The following is a 23,609-nucleotide window of genomic DNA, read 5'->3' as shown; positions in this document are numbered from 1 at the left end:
ATGGTTTCGAAGCAACAACTCGGGCTAAACTTGTTGACAGAGCATGAAATGACTGATTTTCACAGATTTTCATGAGAAGGCTTTTAGCGTCCAGACTTTTCAACATACTGCTCGATGATGCCTCTCTATATTGCATTGCAAACTGCAGAAGATCTGTATCAAGACAAATAACTTTGTGGCATTCTCTTAGGACATTATCAGTTACATATTCTTGCAAAACACGCAAAGGCTGCAAAGCAACAATACTGTCTTCATACAGCAAACGTTGACTAACAAAGTTAATTATGGAATCCAGGACTTTGTAGCGTTCTACAGTAAAATCTCTTTTCTCACTGACATATTTGTTATGAGATTTATTGCGACGTGTGTTACGATGAAGTTGAATACCATGTAATGAGTATTGTATTTCTCCGTTGACGTTCTCTTGCACACGTTCGTTTAAAAACGTTTTTTCCCACCCGCCTAACAGAGGTTTCTCTTTCATACTCTCCAATTGTGCTATAGTTCTATTTTTATTTGTTATTATGTCCAAAAGAAACATTTCATCACTCTCAAACTTCTGCTGGCAGTTCTTGAAAACATATAGAGCGTCTGTCACAAGACACCGAAGATGAAGGCGATCTACTTCTACCCATTTACGCAGATGACCATTGGCTTCATTACATACATGGCTTTCCGTTTACAAGTAAAGGCAGCTTGGATACCAATTTTTTAGGAGTGTAGTGAGCATACTGAATGAAAATTTTGTCCACTTGACGTCAAATATTCTGGGTAGTGCAAAACTTCTAAATTATTTTCTGAAGCTACCATCGTTAAACCTTTCGTTCACTACCATGAAAAGTGATGGAAAGCACACAGTCCAGATGTTGCTTGTATGAGAGATGAAACTTTTGGACATTCTTGGTGACATCTTTCCATGCTAAATTAATGAGATGGGCAGCACACCAAAGTTTCAACAGAGGCAACATTTCACCTGAAGCACTCTTCCATCAGTTAACAATTTCCACATTCCTTTGTGTTCTCCTGTATTCATGTTTTCACTATCAGTAACTATCGAAGTCACTCTGGGAAACATTACTCTTTCTACTGATTTTCGTAACGCTGTGCTTCGGCTAAATTTTTGGTAGTTATTGATGTAGGTTATCTCTGGTAGTACATATTTTTATAACAGGTTGTAAGGATCGTGTAATTTTTATCTACAAAACAACACATTTCATTATATTGGAAAAGTGTAATGTTCTATTGAAACAACAGATAAACGTGCAGTTAGTTGCATATTTTAAAACTATATGAATGCAATCGAAAATGTTTGAAAACTAAATATAGTTACGAAGTTCCTTCACCTCAAAATTGGCAATGGTTCTCCCTGTCATCTAGGAGACACCTATACTTATTAACTCTGGCTTAATGTCATACACTGGCAGTTATATGGAATTGAGTAATCTATTGCATAAAGAATGTATTGAATCAGTAAGACTTAGTTTGACACAATAAACGCGTTTAAATGCATAATCCGAGAAAAGTAAGGTACTCACATTAACACCACTCCACACTTTAAGAATTATAGTTCCACACTCCTTTTCTACAGTTCCACAAAGTGTGGAGTACTCCAGTCAATTTTAGGCCCTGGCCCATTGTCACTGGACCGCCGAGCAATGGCACAATGTTGCACGGTCCGATGAATGACGATACTGCCTTTTACCACATCGATGGCCGGGTCAGAACCCGCAGCCTTCCATGACAACAGGTGCTCGAGACGTGCACATTAAGACAACGGAAGGTCAGTTGTGATTCCATTATGGTTTGTGGATAACGTCATACACGGGTCTAGAGTAGTACTTGTGGGTGACACCATGACGGCTCGTACCTTTCAATAGGTCATTGCTGATCATGCACACCCATTCATGTCAGCTATGTTTCCTACTGGCAATGTTATCTTTCAACAGCACAATGCGCCCCTTGTCACAAGGCTAATGTTGTGCTGCAAAGGTTTGAGGAGCACAGTGGCGAATTTCAATTGTTACAATGGCCCATAAGGCAATCAAAATGACGATGTCGTTGAATATGCTACAGCGTCATGCAGCGGAGGAGAATAATTTCATTTACCAGGTGGTGACAGGTGATGAAACAATACTGCATCTGTTCACTCCAACAAAGGAGCAGGCATCCATAAAATGGAAGCATGTGTCTTCTTCAGGGAAGAAAAAAAATCAAAGTACTTCCTTCGTCCAGGAAAGTTTTGAGTACTGTATTTCGGCACGTACCAGGTGTACTACTGATAGATTATTTAGAACAGGAAGAGACCGTGAATGCTGAAAGGTATGCAGGACACTTCTGAAATTGTGGAATGCCATCACATGAATGCGTCCGCCATGATATGATTCTTCTGGATAATAATGCGAGACCCCATTCAGTATGAAAACATGATGAATATATTCAGCTTTTACACTGGGAACGACTAAAGTACTTCCAAACAGACTTGACCTAGTTCCCAGTGACTTTCACCGTTTCCTTGCTTAAAAGCAGAATACGGTTGTCCACCATTATCTGACATGCGATGATGTCAAAATAGCTGCCTCATGGTCGCTATGAGAACTTGACGAGGATTTCTGTGCAACCGGCATAGAAAACCTAATCTACCGCTAAAGGTTATACTGAAGTTACTTTCCATCATCTTGAATTTTGTTGCTGCTGAACTTACTATGTATTTATGAATGCCCTTGTCCCATCACTTTCAGATGGATTGAATATTATTTTATTCAAAATTATTGTCGGGATTAACAAAATTCACTTTCTCATTACTCACTAAATGATTTTTACATTCTGTAATTTTGGGCCCCTGGACCCAATGGGGAAGGGGTTGCTGGATCCCTACCAGCCGCCTCCCCAGGTGGCGGATAGGGGAACGCCTGTTAGATATAGTAGGCACCGGAGTCAAGCGGGGTGGACCAAAACCAGCACTGCTGCTTTGCAGTTCGTGGAGGGATCCACAAAGGCTAAGTGAAGACAACCCTGACAAAAAATCACCCGGTCCTCAGGTTGGAGGTTGGGCGTGAGGCTAACAAACTCACACCGAAAAAAAAAATAAATAATCGTTCATAAATCCAAAAGTGTGCCTTGGAAGGATGAGACAATAGGAAACGGAATAAGGACATGATTCTGGCAACCTGAAATGTGAAAAGTATGTTAGGATCGGGCAAGATGCATGAAGTAGCACAGGAAGTACTGAAGTATGGAATACAAGTGGTGGTCCTACAAGAAGATGGCAAGGAAAAAATAGAGGATAAAGACTTCACAATGTTTTACTGTGGAACGGAGCAAAGAACTGGCCAGTATGGAACAGAATTCATCGTCTCAAAAGGCGTGAGAGGAAGCGTCCTACACTATAAACCAATCAACGAAAGAATCAGCTGACTCAGATTAAAAGGTAAATGGACAAACCTAACTATTTTAACAGTCCACGTCCCGACAGAAGAGAAAGAAGACTATGAGAAAGAAATATTTTACAAGTTAGAAGAAGCTCTGGACAGAACACCTAAATACGACATACAGATAATCATGGGAGATTTCAATGCCCAGATAGGTGAGAACGATAGCATAAAAGGAGTAAGTGGAAAACATACAATACACGAAGAAAGTAACAAACGGTTATCTGTTATGTCAGCTGGCAATCAGACGGAAACTTATAATAAAAAGTACATAAACGCATTCATCTAGGAACCTGGAAGAATCCAAGCGGGAACTCAGTCAGCCAAATTGACTATGCACTGATCTGTCAAAGGCACGCATCAGCACAAATAGACGCCAAAAGCTCCAGAGGACCAAACTGTGATTCCGACCACTTTCTATTAAAAGCTGCGAGAAAAGATAAGAATACATATAGGAAATAGACTTAGTAGAACAAAGTGGAACACAAAAGAACTGGAGAAAATAGACAACGATATCAAGAAAGTATAAAGCAAGAAATAGAAGGGTGGACGGAAACGGAAAGAGAAACAATACATACGCATTGGGGAAAAACTAAAGAAACACTGAAGAAATCGGCTAAAGAAATAATAGGGGAACAGGTACAGACTATAAAGAGAAACATATGGTTCGACGAAGAATGCGAGAGAGCGCTAAAAGAGAAAAATGAAGCAAGGATGAAAATGCTGCAGAAGGAAACAAGAGGAAATGCTGATAAATATAAAGAGAAGAGGAGAATAGCTAACAACATATGTGGGAAAAAGAAGAAAGAGATGATTATGGAGCTAAATAATCTGAGCGAACAAAAGAACGAGACAAATAAGATGTACGCAGCCATCAAAAAGATAAATATAGGCTATCAACCCAAAGAAATTGGCTACAAAGACAAAAATGGAGAAATATTAGGTGATACATATAGCATACTAGAAAGGTGGGCGGGATATTATCAAGAACAATTAGGAAAGGAAGATATTCAAGAACTGGAATCCACAACCACTGAAAATATAGGGAAGAATACAAGGGACGAAACAGAGAAGCAGCCAACATATGAAGAAATGGAAACAATCTTAAACCAAATGAAGAACAATAAGACCCCAGGTGAAGATGACATAACAATAGAATTAATACAGGTGGCAGGCATTGCAATGAAGAGAGAAATTCATGAAGTCCTTAGGCGCATCTGGGAAGAAGAACGAATGCCTCAGGATTGGCAAGGAGGAATTATCTGCCCAGTACACAAGAAAGGAGACCGCACAGAATGCAGCAATTACAGGCCGATAATGCTACTAAGCACGGTGTACAAAATTTTAATGAACATTATTAACAAAAGAATAAAAAAGTACACAGAAACAATAATCGGAGAATACCAGTGTGGATTTAGACCTGGAAGAGGCACGACTGATCAGTTATTCGTTCTACAACAAACTATAGAAAAACATTACGAATACGGACTCGACCTTATAATTCTATTTGTTGACTATCGCAGAGCCTTTGACAGTGCAAATAGAAACCAAATCATTAAAGTTATGCAGCAAATAGGCATTCCTAGTAAGCTGATTAACACAAATGATAATGCGGCAACCAAGCGCTAAAGTAAGAATAGGAAATGACGTAAGTCAAAAATTTCAATATTACAAAGGAGTCAAGCAAGGAGACGGGCTATCCACTACGCTCTTTATTATAGCACTGCACGCAGCTTCACAGGAAATTGATAAAAGAGGGTCAATTTTCACCAAAAGTACCCAGATCTGCGCATATGCAGATGATATTGTAATAGTGGCTAAAACCAGGTTTGAAAAAACCCAGGTATTTAAAAAAACACCTGGGCCCATATGGGTTTTTCGGGTATTTTCGGGTTTTATTGTTTTTTCGGGTTTAATTGTTTTTTTCGAAATATTTCCATGTCTTTGGGGTAAAAGTGTTAAAATGTGATTTATATTTCAAGATTGTCACTGTCGCAACTTGCAAAAATTTTCTGTTCACTACTGTTTTGAAAAAATGGAAGCCATTTTGAAATTTTATATTGGATCGCTAAGAAAATCTATACAGCAAATTTAGAATATCTCTTGGTTCCACCCTCAAAATTTCAACTTAAAAGTTCGAAAATTGCACCCTGTAGCGTGGATACACGTTAGTTGAAAAATGGCCACCATTTTGAAATTTTACATTGGATCGCCGCCAAAATACATATACAGCTAATTTAGAATGTCTCGTGCTTCTAGTCTGAAAATTTGTTTTTAAAAGACCGAAAATTGCGCTTTGTAGCGTAGATACCTGCTATTAAAAAAAAAAAAAAAAATGCCGCTATTTTGAAATTTTATGTTGGTATGCTGCCAAAATTTATGCAGGAAATTTAGTGTGTCTCGTGCTTGTACCCTGAAAATTTTAACTTAAAAAACCGGAATTTGTACCTTGTAATATGTGTGTGGTGCAGGGAGACAAACGAACAATTGTAGATCGAATCATTCCAAGAGCCTCAGTAACGTTCGCCAAATACAATGTGAATATCAAATATATTGTTATAAAACAAAGATATAATTCATGTATTATAAAATAAATGTTTCAAAATATTTTATATGGCAAATACTTTTCAGCGTAAACTAAATGGTTTTATTGTTGAAGTTTACTTCCGATACTTTGCGCGTTCAATTACGGGAATTTCCCTGGCACTAGCAAGACTGTTCTCTCTCGAAAATGAATTTAAAACAATTAACAAAGAAATAATTCTTATTTTATAAAGTAAATGTTTCAGAATGTCTTAAATGAAATTAAGTATCTTCCAGCTTAAAATAAATAGTTTTATTGTTGAAGTATTTACTTCCGATGCTTTGTGCGTTCAATTGCGGGAATCTCCCGAGCACTTTTTCATGACGGGTTTTCCCCGAAAATGCAACTTTCTTTACTGTACATCGACACTTAAACTAGTACGGAAGTTTAAATTCAGCACCTGAAATAGTAGAGTTACATAGTCTTCGTAACTCTGAGCATTAGGCTTCTTAAATTTTACAAGAATTTTTATGCTGTTACTGGTTTTGATTCTACAGAATGCTTACTTGAAGAGTAGTAACTAATGACGGAACTAAACTGTTATTGTTGGAAAGCCAAATTTTACTGAAGAATACTTGTAATAATCTAATGCATAAAATAATATTAATAGCTTTACTAATGTATTTACATATTTACTGATAGTACAGGCACCTGACAAATAAACTAGTCAAATGTATGAGGGATAATGTCCCACAGCGTCGCCGAGCATACTATTCACAGAAAGTATTTTCTAAAACATAAAATTTCATATTTTACTTTAAATAGACTATAAACACAATCCATACATTAATTTGTTCTATAATCATCTCAAGCTAAGGTAAGTTTTTTTTTTTTTTTTTTTTGTGTGTGTGTGTGTGTGTGTGTGTGTGTGTGTGTGTGTGTGTGTGTGTGTGTGTGTGTGTGTGTGTGTGTGTGTGTGTGTGTGTGTGTGCATTCAGAACTTTATATAGGTCTAACATTGAATGTTGTTGTATACTCTAACATGAAAGCATCTAATTCGAACAAAATCTGATAAAAGTCATTTCCAGTGTGATCACCTTAGTTGTGCCGATAATATACAAACAAAATGCTCAAAAACCCAGTTGGGTTTCAAAGTGGGTTTTTTCAGGTGGGTCCAACCCGAAAAAAACCGGTAGGTTTTTTCGGGCTGGAGCCACTTGGGCAAACCCTGGCAAAAACACAAAAAAACCTGGCGGAAAAATATCAAAGATTAGAAGAATAAGCAAATAAACTCGGATTAGAAACAAACATCAACAAAATAAAATACATGATTGTCACTATGAAGCCAGAGAAAATTAAAGTAAAAAGCATAGTTATACATGGGAAACAATTTGGAAGGGTGAGCTCGTTTAAGTACTTGGGTATTTCAATTAACGAACAAAACAAAAAGGGAGAAACGATAAGAGAAAGGATACGCATGGGAAACAAGTCTTACTACGCAAACATGCAACTAATCAAAAGTAAACTCATAAATAGGAAAACCAAAGTTACTATCTACAAAACACTAATCAGGCCAATCGTAACGTACTGAGCAGAAATATTTGTCATGAATAACGCGGACGAAGAAGCTCTACGAAGATTGGAAAGAAGAATAACCCGCAAAATATACGGCCCAGTGGAAGAAGACGATACATGGATAATGAGGAGCAATGAAGAAGTAAACAGTATATTAAAAAATGAAGATATTGTAAAGTTTATTAAATCTCAAAGAATAAGATGGCTAGGCCACGTACAGAGAATGCCAGAATCGAGAATACAAAAGAAAATAATGAAAGAGCAAATATATTCCGTAAGAAGGAAAGGAAAACCAATGACAAGGTGGATAGACGACGTAATGGAAAACTTAAAACGATTGAAAGTGAAGAGATGGTGGGAGATTGCCAGGGATAGAAAAGCATGGAGGTACATTGTTAGGGAGGCCAAGGCTCACAAAGAGCTGTAGCGCCAGTTGGTAAGGTAAGGTAATTTTGTGACACGATGTTCTACTTATGCTTCCATATTGAGATTATGCTCATAATCAGTCTGGTAACTTTAATTTCTAAATTACGCCTCAGCAAATCACTAACGACGATTTGGATAGTCTGTCTTCGATTCGTCTACTGATTGGGAATAAGAAAGATATAATGACTCCTTCATATCACTCCATTCCCCCAAAAATCACACATTGTCAGGTAACGGGATAGGCTAAAAAGTTCTCAGCGTGTGATCAGAATCAATTTAAAAAAAAAAAAAATTTTTTTAAAACAACCTCTTCTGAGCTATGCATATTATCAAATCTTCACAGAACTGCCTGATGGAGATACCTTGTGCACCGGCCAACATGTGCAGAGCGTTTACAATTTAAAACTACAAAATATTTTCTTTTTCTGTAACTCGCAATCGTATCATAAAGACTGATACTTTGTGGAAGGACTAAACAAATTAAAACTGTGTTGAGAATAGAAACTGGTCGCTTCTTGTTGTATTAGAACAGAAACGATTGTGTACTGAATTACACATTAGAAAATGCTACAATATTCATAGGGTTTAACGGAAAAGAATGTCAAAGATGAAACATATACCAATCGATAGATATTATTGGGTTGAATAAAATGGTATGTGTGAGAGCAAAAGTTCATGCATAATTTTCGAAAAAATGAAGAAAAACTAATTTTTTTGGAAGCCTAAAAACTTATGCGTTACAAGAATCATGCCATTTATTGAAGTGAAACTCATATTACAATATATCTTCATTAAGCTCTTCATTATGACACTAGCAGGACGACAATACATAGTATGGCTAACAAGATATAACCTAACATTACTATGAACTCTTAGATTTTAACTTCTGTTTGAGTAAAACATGACATGTATCAATGGATAGATCACATCAAGCTAAACAAAATAACAAGTGTGAGGTTAAACTTTTATGCATAGTTTACGAGAAAATCAAAGAAAGAAAACAATAATTTCTGTGGCGTTAAAAAGCCACTAAGTTAAGGGTTTTTATTTTCTTGGGAGAAATTGTTCTTTATGTGGTGTATATGTAGCAAAATACACTGTTAACTGTTGATTGTATTTATTGTCGTCTGCCTTTATCCAAACAGTGACACTGATACTCCTTTACGCAAATACTACTTGTAATACATTTGTAAATTACGATAACTATTTGGTAAGGGCTGAATATGAAATATATATCGGGTGTTCTAAAAATGGCGCTCACGGACTACAGAACACTATTCTACAAGTCGAAATAAAGCAAAAAATATATATAATTGTCTACCTTTCGGGTCCTCGTCTATAGACACGAATTGAACTATATGGCAACGTTGAAGATAAAGGACCATAGCTTAGATCTACGAATCTATCAAATAACTATATCAATTGTTTCCAGATAGCAGTTAAAAGTCGATACACGTTGAACCTAGCCACTTATTAGCGTAACAACTGATATAACTGTTTGATGGATTTGTAGTGCAAACTAATGATTCCGAGTTAATCTGCGACGTTGAAACATAGCGAAATTTTGATTCCTTATAGCGTTGAAGGACGCCCTGGAGGGTATGCCATTTCGCTTTATTTTGATCTGAAAAACAGTGCTCTGTTGTTCGTGGACGCTATTTTTAGAACACCAACCACAATAATATAATAAGGATAAAATACATTACCTCAAAGAAGACATTGGTAATACGAGCTTTCACAGATTCTGGATCCGAAGAATCATCAGCAGCTGTATTTAAACGCTCACAAAATTTTGTAGACAATACACCAATTTGAGAGCCTAAGACTGTTGTCAACCTACAAAACACAACAAGTACTTCTTCAAATTTCAAATACCTATAATAACATAATAAGCTAGAAAGAATGAAAACAAAACCGATGAAACATGTATTTATGTTTGTTAGCTATCAAAATACAAGGTCCTTTATCTCATTTCATTTGAAAGTACTGATATTCATCATTCTGAATCTTAGTACTACTTTAACTTACGTAACTAGATCATGTAAATTTTACATGGATATCTAGTATGATTTTTAATATTTGGTTGTCTAAAAAGTACTGAGCGTTTGGAGGTCAAAATTAAGAATTCATTTACTGTGATTTCAAAGCAACATTGTGAAACCACATATGCACCATTTTGTCAATGATCTTTCCTATTTTTCCGACACCACCTAAATCCCGTAGCTATGTAATTTCTGTAGTTTCCGGTCAAAACATTGTGACATGATTTTTATCAGGCTTCTCTTGAAACTAACTTAACATCACTCAAAGAGTTCTGCAAAAACTGAACAAATGATAGTCTGACGGTGCAGATCCAGGCTATACGGTGAATGCATTTAAAATCTATCAGCCAAATTCTCTCAATTTCCGACGAGTCGTTAAAGATATATGTGGCTTAGCGTTGTCAGCGTAGCATACGAAACTCCTTCTATTCCTTTCACTTGCTAAGCGCACTCGCGCTAACTGTCGACAGTAGAGGTCCGAGTCTCTCGTTCTGCCTGGCAGCAGCAGCTCGTGACGCACGATGCCCTTTTAATCCCACCAAATGCACAGCATAATTATCCTAGGCGTCAGTGTGGGCTTTGCCATAAACTGTGAAGCTACTTCTCGATTCAACCACGATTTTTCCTACATTATTGTCGTAGGTTATCAACTTTTTCTCACTCGTGTTCAACCGCTTTTGAAATGGCGAGTTTGTTACGTTTCAGTAGAGATTCGCAGACAAATTCAATTATGTAAACGTTTTTGAGTCAGATCATGTGGCACCCACACACCTAGCAAGAGGCGTAACTACAGTGGAGCGAGTGGAGCAGTTGCGAAAAAACACGGAAAACTGTTCCTTATGCAAAGAACGTCTGAAAACATTTCAAAAGGTACGCTACGATTATTAGCAGTTAATTGACAACAGCCGATACCAGGGGCGGAGCCAGGAATTTATGAGGGGGGGGGCGCAGGTCTGAAAAATAAACTGAAGACATTTTTCGATGTTTGGTTCGCTAACTAAAAATGTGGACTACAGTGCTTCAAAATACGTATTTATCTCCGCTTACCATTATCGTTATTTTTTATTAAATTGGATTAAATACAGTAAACCATTTTTAATTTAATTTCTTATGAACATAATTCATATTAAGTATGTACTGATAACTTCGGAAAAAGATACATAAAAACTTTAGGTTTCTTAGTAAAAATAACTTTGTATATATATATATATATATATAAGCAGCTGAAATGTGTGGGTGGGTGAGTAAATCGATGATCGATCGATCCAGGGCGCAGTAAAACTAGTTACGCCACTGCGCCTAGTTTCTTTTTTACCCAGCTTTCTCCAAATGGTTTCACACTGCTGATGGATTTTAGATTATTAGTGATGTCATGGCTCCTTACAAGCTGGTCTTGCTCGACTTTCGCCAGAATATCATCCCGGTTTCGCTGTCACCCACTGCGAGAAGCATCTTCAACATCGTAATTTCCAGAACGAAAGCGAATGAACCATCTTTTGGCTGTTGCTTTTGATGTTGTGATGTTTGGATATTGCCCGTAAACAACAGGTTTTATTATTATTTTTTTTTTTCACGGGTCTGCGTACCATCTGCGTTTTTGTGGAACCAAAATTGTTAAATGTAGCTATTTTGCGGAAAGTTCACTTAATTTTCCGGCACAATATCTTCTGTGTGATTATAACAATTCCATTTACTAGCTTCAACTACAAGTAGAGTCCCTAAAACTCGGCACTCGATAACCTGGCACTCCGGATAATTTGGGCATACCTTGGCAGAGCGGAAAAAAAAAACTGTGCGCAAACCCGTTTAAGGTCATTGCCGCGTGCGTGTGTCCCTTCTTCTCGCATTCAGTTTTTTCGTGTCACATTTCAACTCCTCCATCAAGTGTCCGGCGCCGGCGCGCGCTCGCCCGTTCATTTTCATGTATAGTAAAGGCTGTATGCCTTCATAAAGTACGTACTTTTCCTTTGTTTAAGCATAGTTGGACAGTTTATTCTCTGTTGTATTCTCACGCAACCAATACACTCAAGTACAGTACTGTATTTACTGAGGAAACACTCGTACTTATTCTTTATTAACCCGATATTTTCACAAACTCGGCCATCCTTCGGTCCATATCAGGCCAAGTTTTCGTGACTCTACTGTATCAGCTTGTCAAATGATGTTAGGCCTGACCCGCTCGGATTCTCATACCCTGAAATGTGGGACACTACCGCCATCATGTGCACAAAACTCTAAATACTTTTTAGACTATCCGATGCTTGATACTGTTAATTCTCGAACACTTTATCACCTTCCACATTAATTTCTCTGCAGATACAGTGTAAGAACACTGGGAGCAATTTCGCATTTCTCCTTAGACGAGACATAAAAGTGCACTAACTTTTCAATCTCCTCCTATTTCACGCTCCTGCAATAGCAACAGCGCTACATCAATTATAGATTAACTTATTAACTTATATTCTGATTAATAATTAATGTAGTTTTGAATTACTAGCATGGAAACTACAACCAATCACAATCCATTTTTCTTAAAAAAAAAAAAAAAAAAAAAGATTCTGAAAGTTCATAAGTTGAACGTCTAACAAACCGAGGAACAAGAAATATTTACATTAATGTACACTTCGATAATGCAACTTTTTCTTTCGATAACACAGATTAATTATTTAAAAAATAAAGGTATGAAATGTACATTAGTGTATATACATAAGAAAAAGAAATACAAAAGTGCTTCATCAGAGAAAAAGAGAAGTAGGAAAAAAATTAATACGGGGAGCAAAAATATCTCCAAACTATTTCGATGCTTTTGAGATTTCATTTAGGCATGAATCTACTTGCACGCTACTAGTTTATTAATACAATTGTAGACACTGATAAAGATGCCATATAACATAGAAGAAGTCTAGAGAAAGTTTTGTTCCACGAATAAAGGTAAGATTTCATATTTGTATGCTAATTACATTAAGACGTGTATATACAAAACGAAAATTAAGTATGGAACAATCTATCTATTAAAATGCTACAATAGCAACAACAGCGCTTGAACTCCAACCTATAACCTATGATTTCAAACCTTTCATTTACAGTTATTTGTGATTTCACGTTTAACAGAAACAAATATTTTAAACTATGTGTACTTTAAAATATTAGAGTAGACCTTTTTCATATAAAGTTTATTTTGTTTTAAATTACTGTTCAAAGCATTTGTATTTTAATAAGCCTTTTCCAAAATCAATGCAAATGAATTGTGCTGCTATCTTTGGAGTTCTTTTAAACTATACGTTTGTGGGCGTTTATATGTTTGTGGCCAATCCTTTCGACACTGAAATCTTGGAAACCACAGGCTCTAGAAGTTTTCACTGATCGATTGCAAATTTTGTGTAGATTGTCCAGTTCTAATTGAATATTTAAAAAAACAGTGCCATTATTTCTTTATTACATTTTTACGGGTACACTGGAAGTGTTGAAATTGGAAAAAGAAAAAAACTAAAGCAATCTTATACGTTATACATTCCACCACCACATAATTGTATACAGGGGTTGCATACCTCTCAGGTATTTGTTTCATGGCCAAATGATAAGAAAAACGAAGGATAACCATTTCTCCACTGTAACAGTAAGTTGAATCTTTATTGTTTGGAGTGTATACGTGTACTATCCAAAAATACATGTTTCAGAATCCTAATATACTCACAGAACAATTTTTATAGAGGGAGTTTAACTACGGGCATATAACTTGAATTACTTACGAACTACCTCTATAAAAATTGTTATGGAAGTACCGCAGGATTCTGAAACTTGGATATTTGGATAGGGCACATATTAGTTTCTAAGTAAGTCTTGACCCGACTACGGTAGGTCCAATAGTTTTGAAGTTATGGACCTTTAAATTTCATTTTTTCATGTTTTCGGCAGCCTATAACTCCGAAGGGAAGCATTTGTGCACCCAAATTGGTCTATAGCTTTTGTGTTATCTTGGTGTCAGGAATCACCTCCCAAACGTTGTCGATATTGTTTTGAAACACCCTCTATATATTATAATTATTATAGCTTGGAATATGGTTAATGCAGGGATGCAAATAAGTAACAAAATTTTACTAGCCCAACAAGAAAGCTACTAGCCCATATCCCACAATAGAAATCATTTACTTACCTTCAGTATGATATTAAATACTCGCCCGCATCGATGAACCCTGCATCCCTGGGTTAATGGGTATACTTTATTTTCATTAAGTATATTAATTAACACAATTACACTAGCGTCTTACTTTTGGTTATATATTTTTTTGACTGTTGGTTGGATTATTTCTTGTACAGCGCATTTAATTGAAACACAACATTACCAATTTAGTTTTTTCTAACATAGATATTATTATTTTATAAATTTTCAAAAATTAATTTTTTTACAAAATACTACACCGTCGGGAATCGAACCAGAATCTTACGTGCCTAATTCGTGTACGCCAACCATATAGCCACGAGGGAGCTCTCGAACTTACTACACAAATTAGTTCTAAAATACGAACGTGATTATAACACGGGAATACCGAACCGAGTATCGAAAATCGTAAAAACATACAAACTATATTTTAAAAAACTGTAAACATTTTTAAAGGAAACAAATATTAAAAATCAGAGAAGCAGATGGAAAGTCACATAGTAGTGTTACCAGCCTGAAAAATAGAAGTGTTTAGTGCATGAAGACAAAAGAAATGGGACGGGACGATCGAAAAATGAAAAAATGAAATGAAATCTTTATGTTTAACGTCCCACGATTATGCCGGTTAGGCTAAAGGAGACGGTGATAATGAGAAATGAGTGAAATGGTGGAATGAAGATAGTGGGAGGAAACGGGAGAACCCCGAGAAAACCCACGAGCACGGTATTTGTCCACCACAAAGTCCACACGGCGCGAGCTGGGATCGAACCAGAGACCCCAAGCACCGGAGGTAAACGCTCTACCACTGAGCCACCGCGCCCCCCGGGACGATCGATTCCTAAGTTTGAGACTACTACAAAAATATCGGTAAAGGCAGGTAACCAATACGTTATTATTATTATTATTATTATTATTATTATTATTATTATTATTATTATTATTATTATTATTATTATTATTACTTAGTTACCCTTCCCCTATGAACCACAGTATATGGGAAAGACTGCTACGTTTAATGGAGATTCGAAAAGCATACACTATAATTGGGAATTGCAACCATCCTACCCTTAGAAAAAGTGAGGACCACATATAGGAGAATACGGGTTCGGTTTACGGCATTGCTACAAAAAAGAAGGGTTTTATTTATAGCAACCAGATTTTATTCAATTTAGTGCTTGATGGCATGAACATAACGATACTCCCAGAAACAGTCATAAGTTCATAATGTACTTACGTGACCAGATTTTCTGCTTCTATCTCGATATCACGGTTCTCCTTCACCATTAGAAGTTCAGCCGCTTTATGAAACTGTTCAACAGCTACAGCTGTAAGCTCTGCAAGAGAGCTAATAGCTTTCTCATGGATTTGTTGTGCGGTCACATCGGTACTTCTTTCCTGCTGCCTCTGACACTCTTCCAACCACGATGATATGCTTTCCCATGTCTTTCGTAACAAGAAAAAAGATATATATATATATATATATATTATATTTACTATATTTTGTATCACAATTAATACTAAGCGTTGGTATCTTAAATTCTAGAATAATCTCAGTGTTTAACGGAACTGATACATCTCACAGAGTTGCACAAACTGATGTGGTGAGTTTAAATCCTCATGCATAGTTTTTAATAAAATTAAGAAATAATTCTTTTACGATTCCAAAAATTGATATTGTGCAATAACAATCTATTAAAATGAAGCTACTGAAATATATTCTCAACCAGCTTTTCATTATGACACTAGCAAAATTACAGTACACGATATGGTTGATGAGATATGTTATGGTTAACTCGAACTTTAATTTTCGTTTAAGTATAATATTGTTAAAAGTAACACATTTCTGTATATAACAAAAGGGCAGATAAACGTAAAAATAAGAATTTATATTTAATCTACTGTAACTTCATGTATGTTTTTTCCTAATAAAGACAGGACATGAGAACCAAAATCAAGCTGACGCACTGAAGTTGCACAGTGTGTTCCTTACCGATAGCATTGTTTATTTCTTTGGTATCAAAGAAGAAAGATGCATGGAAAATGCAAGCACATTAAGATCCGTTAGGAAACATTCCTTTCAATCGATTCTCAAGAAATAATAAGTGATTTCAAACTCAGTTCAATACGAACAGATGTAACTGGGGTTATAAAAGTGCCTAGAACCTACGTACGTGGATCACTCCTGGATAGACGGCACTTAGACTATACGTCGGAGCTAAAGAGATTTTCGCAAGTCTTTAAGCGCATTTGGTGCGCTTACTCTATTTCTATCTTTTGTTTTTAGAAACTAAAAACAAGTACAGTTTCACTATAAAAAAGAACATCGAAAAAGATTCTGTTATTTGTGTCGGGACGAAAATTAAGAAGAAATGACGCCGAACCAATGACTTTCAACATTTTGGTGAAGTTGCCCTAACGTTTCTCCTAAACTGTCTACCATAGCTTCAGAAGGACAATAACTCACTCCACTGGCATGAACAAGACGATAAAAGTGCTACACGATTCTGATTAGTGAGATTTGCTATAAGCATTTCTTAGACCACAATGAATCATCAATAGTGATCTACCTAGGTAGTAGAAACGAATCTTACGCATGAGCATTTCACAGCTTAGCAAAGTGTGTTATTTTTAAGTTTGCTGTTCGCCCTGATAAGAATTTGTCTATCGTTGCGCAAGTGAAACGACCTGGTTTTTAGTCCTTTCGGCCTGTCTCTTGTTTATGCGCCTAATTTCTCTAAAGTGACATGGTCTATGAAAAGCAACACAACGCACTGTATGCTCTTCTCGTTCTTGAGATAAAACAAAGAGGCATCACAATATTGAACAAAGATGAGACCTATGTCTACTGACACTGAGCCAAACATAATGATATGTTTAGACAAGATTGTTTGTTGCCAATAATAATTGATAGTTTTTATTCTGCTGGAGTAGATTGTATTGTATACACAGGGTGATTTTTTTAAACTCATGGATTTCATTTGGGTCTAGAATTTCTAGCTGAAGTTCGATTTCATGCGGTTTGTGGCAAATGGTCAAGGGACGATGGGAAATTTATGGAACTATGTTTACTGGTTTAAATTCATCTCGAGTAATATCGGCCACGCCTCAAGAAAAACTGCTAAATATTCACCAGTGTACCTTACAATTGGAACTAGGTTTTAGATTTTTAAAGTGTTACTGGGTAACACCTACCAACACCCATAAATCACATGCTGAATAGCTATAGCATGATTCTTGCAACAAACAACGGAGAGATTTCTTGGGCGACCTAAAGAGTCGATAACTGACATCTTCCACAACACCCGTCTGCGTGATCCGATGCTTCCCTGTCTCACTCAGAAGCGATCCTGTTTCTTCCAATTTATTCAGTCGCGACAATATTGTATTCCTGTCTGGAGCAGAACGTGAAACAAGTTTGTTTCTAAATGCCTTTTGCGTAGCAACAACAGATTCTGTTCTCAAAAAAAACTTTTAACGATAAACACACATTGCTCCAAATACACATTTTCACTGTGTCCTAATCACAATTACACAACAGCACACAACTGTACAGCACAATAACTCCCAAAACAACAGCCCAGTTTCCTGTTTCTTGTTGATCTTAGCGAGACAGCCATCTAACCGAGAAAACTCAAACCTCCGCACTGCACCTCATTCCAATTGTAAGGTACACTGGCAAATATTTGCTGTTTTTCTTTAGGCGTGGCCGATATTATCCGGAATGAATTTAAACCAGTAAACATAGTACCATAAATCTCCCATCTTTCCTTGATTATTTGCCACAAGCCGCATGAAAATCGGACTTCAGTTAGAAATTCTAGACTCAAATGAAATAATCCATGTTAAAAAAAAAAAAAAAAAAAACACCTTGTATATAAAAACAAAATATACTGTTAAGTAGCAGATTGTATATATTTCTTCCCTAACGGTGACGCACATACTCCTACCCAAGATGTACACCTACTATTTGTACGCAGCAAATGGCCAATATTCTTGCAACATGTAATATTTCATCAAAAAATTTGACATCGCCAGGGGGTATAACGAATTAATTACTGCAAATAGTTGTTCACAGAACTGTTTTGAAAAAAGATTTATTTTTTCTTAGTAATTCTTCTAACGGCCAGCCAGAAACTGTCCAGTGCGCCAGGGTGTTCATTAAGGGCATCCTTTAACTGTCGGTCTCTCCAGCATCCTCGACTAGGAAAGTCAGATTTTGATTATCTACGGATAATATACTCTTCCACTATATATCTCATATGCAAATCAAATAGATTAATATTTAAATCAAATTTACTGTTTCTGCTTTATGGTCCGAAAAAATTTCCAACATCGTTTCCCGGTTCAGGAATAATAATCGGTAATTAAGATCTTCATATTTTAATATTTCAAACCTTTCTATGATGTTAAAAGCTAGTCAGTAATTACCATAAATTGAACAGTATAAGAATGAGCTTAAGATGAGCGAACTTTACCATATAAGGACAATACAGAATTGGTTCGAAGCTATATGGTTAGCGTACGCGCCTTTGCTGCAAGAGACTCGGATTCGATTTCCGGAGGGAAACCATGTGTTCGGATCTTACGTTAAGTTGTAGATCCACGTCTCATATAGCCTTGGTGCTGAACGGGACACTAGAGTCCAAATTAACCAACCAACAAAGGTAGTCCAACAATGATTATGATGTTCACTAAACACACGTACAAAAGAGCTTATTTCAAGTGTTCAATTTTTAATCTTGCCATCTGAAGATTTCCACACCTACTGTGCTGCTATCTTCATTGACGTATGTGGACAGATGGGTAGTGAATTTTAAATTAAATAAATAAAGTAATGCTCATGCTTTGTATTGTGAAAAGAATAAGATATCTACTAAGCAAACTCTTGCAAGTTCCTTCTGTACCCTTGTAGTTTATTCATTTCTGATTACTGTTCCTAAATCAAGTGCAATACTGAAGAACTCCTTCGAAGTTACTAATTGTGAAATGAGGAACTGGATTATTTCCATTTTAAAATAAAATAAATTTATAGTCAGCAACAGGAGTGAAATCTTAGGAAAATGGAATGAATATATTGAGAACTTGTATGACACTACGGATAGACTGCATGGCTTAGATGTTGAAGCACGAAATCAAGTACACCAGGATGATAAAGGGTTTAGTATTCTTCAGGATGAGTTTCAAAAAGCTTTATCTGAGATTAGGAATGGGAAAGCAATCGTGATAGATAATATACCAATTTAATTCATTACGAATATGGGAGACAAGGACAAGAAAAAAATATTCCGACTCTGGAATGAAATATATGAAGCACGAGAGTGACCAAAAGATTTCCTGAAGACGATTATGATACTGTTAGCTACGAAACCGAACCCAGAGAGATACTAAGATTTAGAATACTAATATCATATAGTAATCTGCAAAAATTATGCTTCAAATAGTGAACAAATGGTTGTATGGAAGATCAAATGAAGAAGTTGAGGAACAGTTCGGATTTACATGTTAAGAGAACAAGAGATGCGACTAGCTTATTAAGGATAATCGGTGAAAGGTTTATAGAAAACGGGAAGGAGATGTATGTTGCATTTGTTGATGTAGAAGAGGATTTTGACCGGGTGAACTGGGAATTATTGTTGTGAATTCTAAAGAAGAATGGCATGGAGTGGAAAAATCGAAGACTCATACGAAATTTAAGGAATGACAGATAAGAGTGTAATTGAAAGGGGAGAGGGATGTTGTCTCTCGCCAACATCACTTAATATCTATGAAAAAGAGTCTACATAATGAAAATGGTATTTCGGTAGAAAGATTAAGTGTATACAATTTACATCTGAAAAGGAAATCAATACTACGTTTAAAAACTTAATGAAGGGCTGTGAATATAGGATGAAAATAAAGACTAGAAAGACAAAAGAAATGGTGATTGGAACGAAGCAGTTGGTATCAAACATAACAGTAGGAGAAGAAAAATAGAAAAGGCGATTAGTTTTTGATACCTGAGTAGTATTATTAGTGATGATTTGAAGTGCGAACGTGAAATAAAAACAAGGACAAGAATGGCGAAAGAAGCATTCAGGAGAAAGAAAACTTTTATGGGTCCTTGAATAGAGTTGAGAAAAAGACTAATAAAATGCTTGGTGTGGAGTGAGGCATTGGGGCAAAATTATGACATTATGCAAAAGCAATTAAAAAGATTGGAAGCCTTCGAAATGTGGGTGTGGAGAAGAACGAAAGAGAATTAGCTGGGTTGAGTGGAAAACGAATGAGATGGTATTAGAAATGCTGGGGATAAAAGAATAATTTTAAATGTAACTGAAAAAAGGGAAAGAGAAGCTAGTTGGTGCTAGAGTATATGGTGGCAAAAAAGAGGGAGGAGGCGAAGGAGACTGCAGTTAATGGACGGTATCAAAACAGAAAAATCGTACGCGACGATGAAGAAGTTAGCTGAAGACCGTGCAGCATGGAAGCTTCTCAGTTACGGCAAGTGACCTGCCAATAATAGCAGGATACGATGATGATAATGGTTCTAGTTGCCTATTCATGGAACTCATATATTGACATTCCGATCTTCATTCAAATTACTGTCATTGTTTATTTTGAAAAATGATCCTTTCTGCCTATGTGGACATACTGGGATGTCATTAAGGAGAGTTTATGAACTTACAGCGATAGTTACATAGACATTCATATAATACAATTTATTCCACTTTAATTACACAAGTAGTAATTTTAAAGGAGTTCTTCAGTTACAATGCTAGATTTTAAAACGATGTACAGCAATCATTATCTATAAAGCGCAGGTACACATGGATACTTGGAAGAATCAATTCAAGAGAGATCTATTTGTTTGATGGCAGCTGATAAAGTGAACACTCCTTTACTTATTAGTTTATTACTGAAGAAAACAACACTTATCCGTACATATTATTTGGTAATCGCGGCAATTCCACACTGAACTTCCAAATATACAATTTTAAACCCACTTTCCCAACTTATTACATTCTGCTCTACACGCCCTAATATTGTAATATTAATATTTGTCATAACAAAAACAAAAATTAACCGTTAACCTAAAGACACTTCTCATATTTTCATACGCTTCTATGAAAACAGGAAGTCGCTAGGTACCGAAATTATTAGCAATAAACTAAAAATTAAGCATTGGGTCAACCCATGCTTACTACTTCTATAAATAAAAGTTATCATAAAGCTGCAGAACACTTTTCTTAAGAAGCATTGAAGGAGTTTGTTACATGCGCATTATTTTATTTTAGAATTCCAATCTGTTTGCAAAGCATTTGAAGTTACGTCGGGTGGCATACTTTGGGATCTGTATGTAAGATTTATAATAATACTGTGAAAATATGTGTATTTAGACACATAACAAAATATTTTATTTGGAACTACGGGACATTTTATTTTAAAAATCATTACAGTGAAAAGCATAATCATTCATTTAATGTTAAATCACTTTTCGATTTTTTTTTCTAAGTTCATTTGCCTTTCCTACTAGAAAATCTTCCTGCTGTCTGTTGTTTCTTTCTTACACTTGTAATTTCTTAATTAATAAAAACAACAGATTGCTTCCCCGTCCGCATTCCTATCATCACCTTACCTTCGTTAATATACAAGCACGCACTTTTTCATCAATACGGAAAACATAGTTAATGACCGAGGATATGAACCCGGAAGGGACGCTAAACAAAACGACTTTTGAAAGGGGCAGACGATATGGAATTAGAAACGAGTTAAAATGTAGACCGCGAACTTCATTTTCAAGCTTACGACAAATTTAGCCTTGCTCTGTCCTAAAGAGCACTTTTGTTTCAGCTAACGTTACATAGCTGTTAACGACGATGAATTGTTTTCTAAAAAGAAGTTTCGACTTTGATTGAACTTGCAGTCTTCGTACAGTTGGTTTTCCTGTCCGGGTTTCGCTAACCCTTAACCTTCGACTGCTTGAACGACCAGCCAGCCAGATAGAGAGATGGACGGACGTCAGCCCACTGGAAGAATCATCAAGGAGGCAACATCCAGATCTACAAGGAAGTGCAAGTAGGTTAACTTGTCCTCAAAGTTGCTCCCTTCTCACCCCTCTCATCCCCTTTAACATCACAGTCTGTTTCTTTTGCATATGTTTGATTTTATTTAAATGCAACCCAGGTCAGATCCCGTACCTTACGTTCTGTCAAGTCCAATGTATACAAATCCTGGGCGCAACTTGTCGGTTCTCACATCCCCAATTACGTTATCTATAAGCGCATTATCTGAGCTCTCAGACCGACAAGGGGCGACTGCACAATACTCATTCATTCGTGACAATATGGACATAATCACAGTAGTGGCACACTGGCCGTCAATTCGAACATGTAATCAAAAACTATAAAAATTTATATTTTTCTTCTTTTGTTTCTGTTATATTCCAACCACTATTATCTGGGACTAAGCGCGCAGGATATTATTAGTGAAACAACAATTTGTTTTAGGATGAGTGTGAATTATTGTAAAGGTATCGACTTTTGGCACTGAATTAACTTATTTGATTTTCCGATTGAAACGCATTACCAAGTACAAAATCAATATTAAGAGCTTTAAGTGTGCTTACTTTCAAGAGTTTATCTGTTGATATTTGAACCCCAAGCCACTTGACTGCTTGGGGTACGACATCATCAAATTTTTCTTCAGAAGGATTATCCGAATCCACATCAGGAATATCACACATTTCCCTTATATCATTCAGTCTCATCTGAATATCTTGGAGTTCAGAGCCTTTCTTTGTTAGCAGCAGGGATTGGATCTTCATTTCACACTGTTTTGACAACATTTCCAAAGCTTCTAAGTGAACCAAACCTAAAAAGAAAATATAAGAAAATTTCTTACATAACAGATGAATTTCTTTCTTGACAGAAATAAACAGATATTACGTATGCAACACCAATACGCTCCATTTACACATTTGTGAACTTCATGTTTAATCAGGGTTACCAAATTTCATGCAACTAAAATAAGGATTATCTCATTTCATGCTTAGAAAAAACGCTCTAAGAAAGGATTTATAGAAACATGGGATTTTTATCTATGCCTCAACATGAACTCAATGCAAACAATGCGAAATTAGAAGATAAAACAAGTGAAGTCGTACGACGTCATCACCATAATTCTGTCAACTCAGACTTAATCTCCGCGTTTTTTGCGTTCAACAGATCCCAGCGTGATATAATTCCACGGTTAACATTCAGCAGTCAGAAAGACTCTACTAAAACGAAACGTTCTTCAATCTTACCTAACTTGAGTAGCTTCTACGTTTGTTTCTGATCATTTGTTTTCACCAACAATGTGTCATTTCGTAACTTCTTTAATGCCATCAACTTGTTCGGCTGTATATGTAATACTTTGTTTACAAGAAGAAAAAGGCTCTTAATTCCACTCGGACAGTTAGATTCCCCATTTGTACT

At 36.2% G+C, this 23,609-nt stretch overlaps 1 protein-coding gene across 1 annotated transcript in view; it reads right to left on the bottom strand.

The window, feature by feature from the left end:
- The window catches only part of LOC145670307 (protein FAM114A2), a 53,186-nt gene that overhangs the window by 12,354 nt on the left and 17,223 nt on the right, over positions 1-23,609 (bottom strand). The window contains exons 6-8 of the mRNA XM_081738781.1: positions 22,760-23,004; positions 15,389-15,597; positions 9,660-9,789 (exon numbers count right to left, since the gene is read on the bottom strand). Of these exons, the coding sequence (XP_081594907.1) occupies positions 9,660-9,789; positions 15,389-15,597; positions 22,760-23,004 (584 nt within the window). The remainder of the gene's footprint in view (positions 1-9,659; positions 9,790-15,388; positions 15,598-22,759; positions 23,005-23,609) is intronic.

Source organism: Thermobia domestica, chromosome 14 (assembly GCF_964235325.1).
Source record: "Thermobia domestica chromosome 14, izTheDome1.hap1.1, whole genome shotgun sequence".
NCBI lineage: Eukaryota > Metazoa > Arthropoda > Insecta > Zygentoma > Lepismatidae > Thermobia > Thermobia domestica.
The sequence above is the reverse complement of the archived record's forward strand: the minus strand, read 5'-3'. Positions and strand labels throughout refer to the sequence as shown.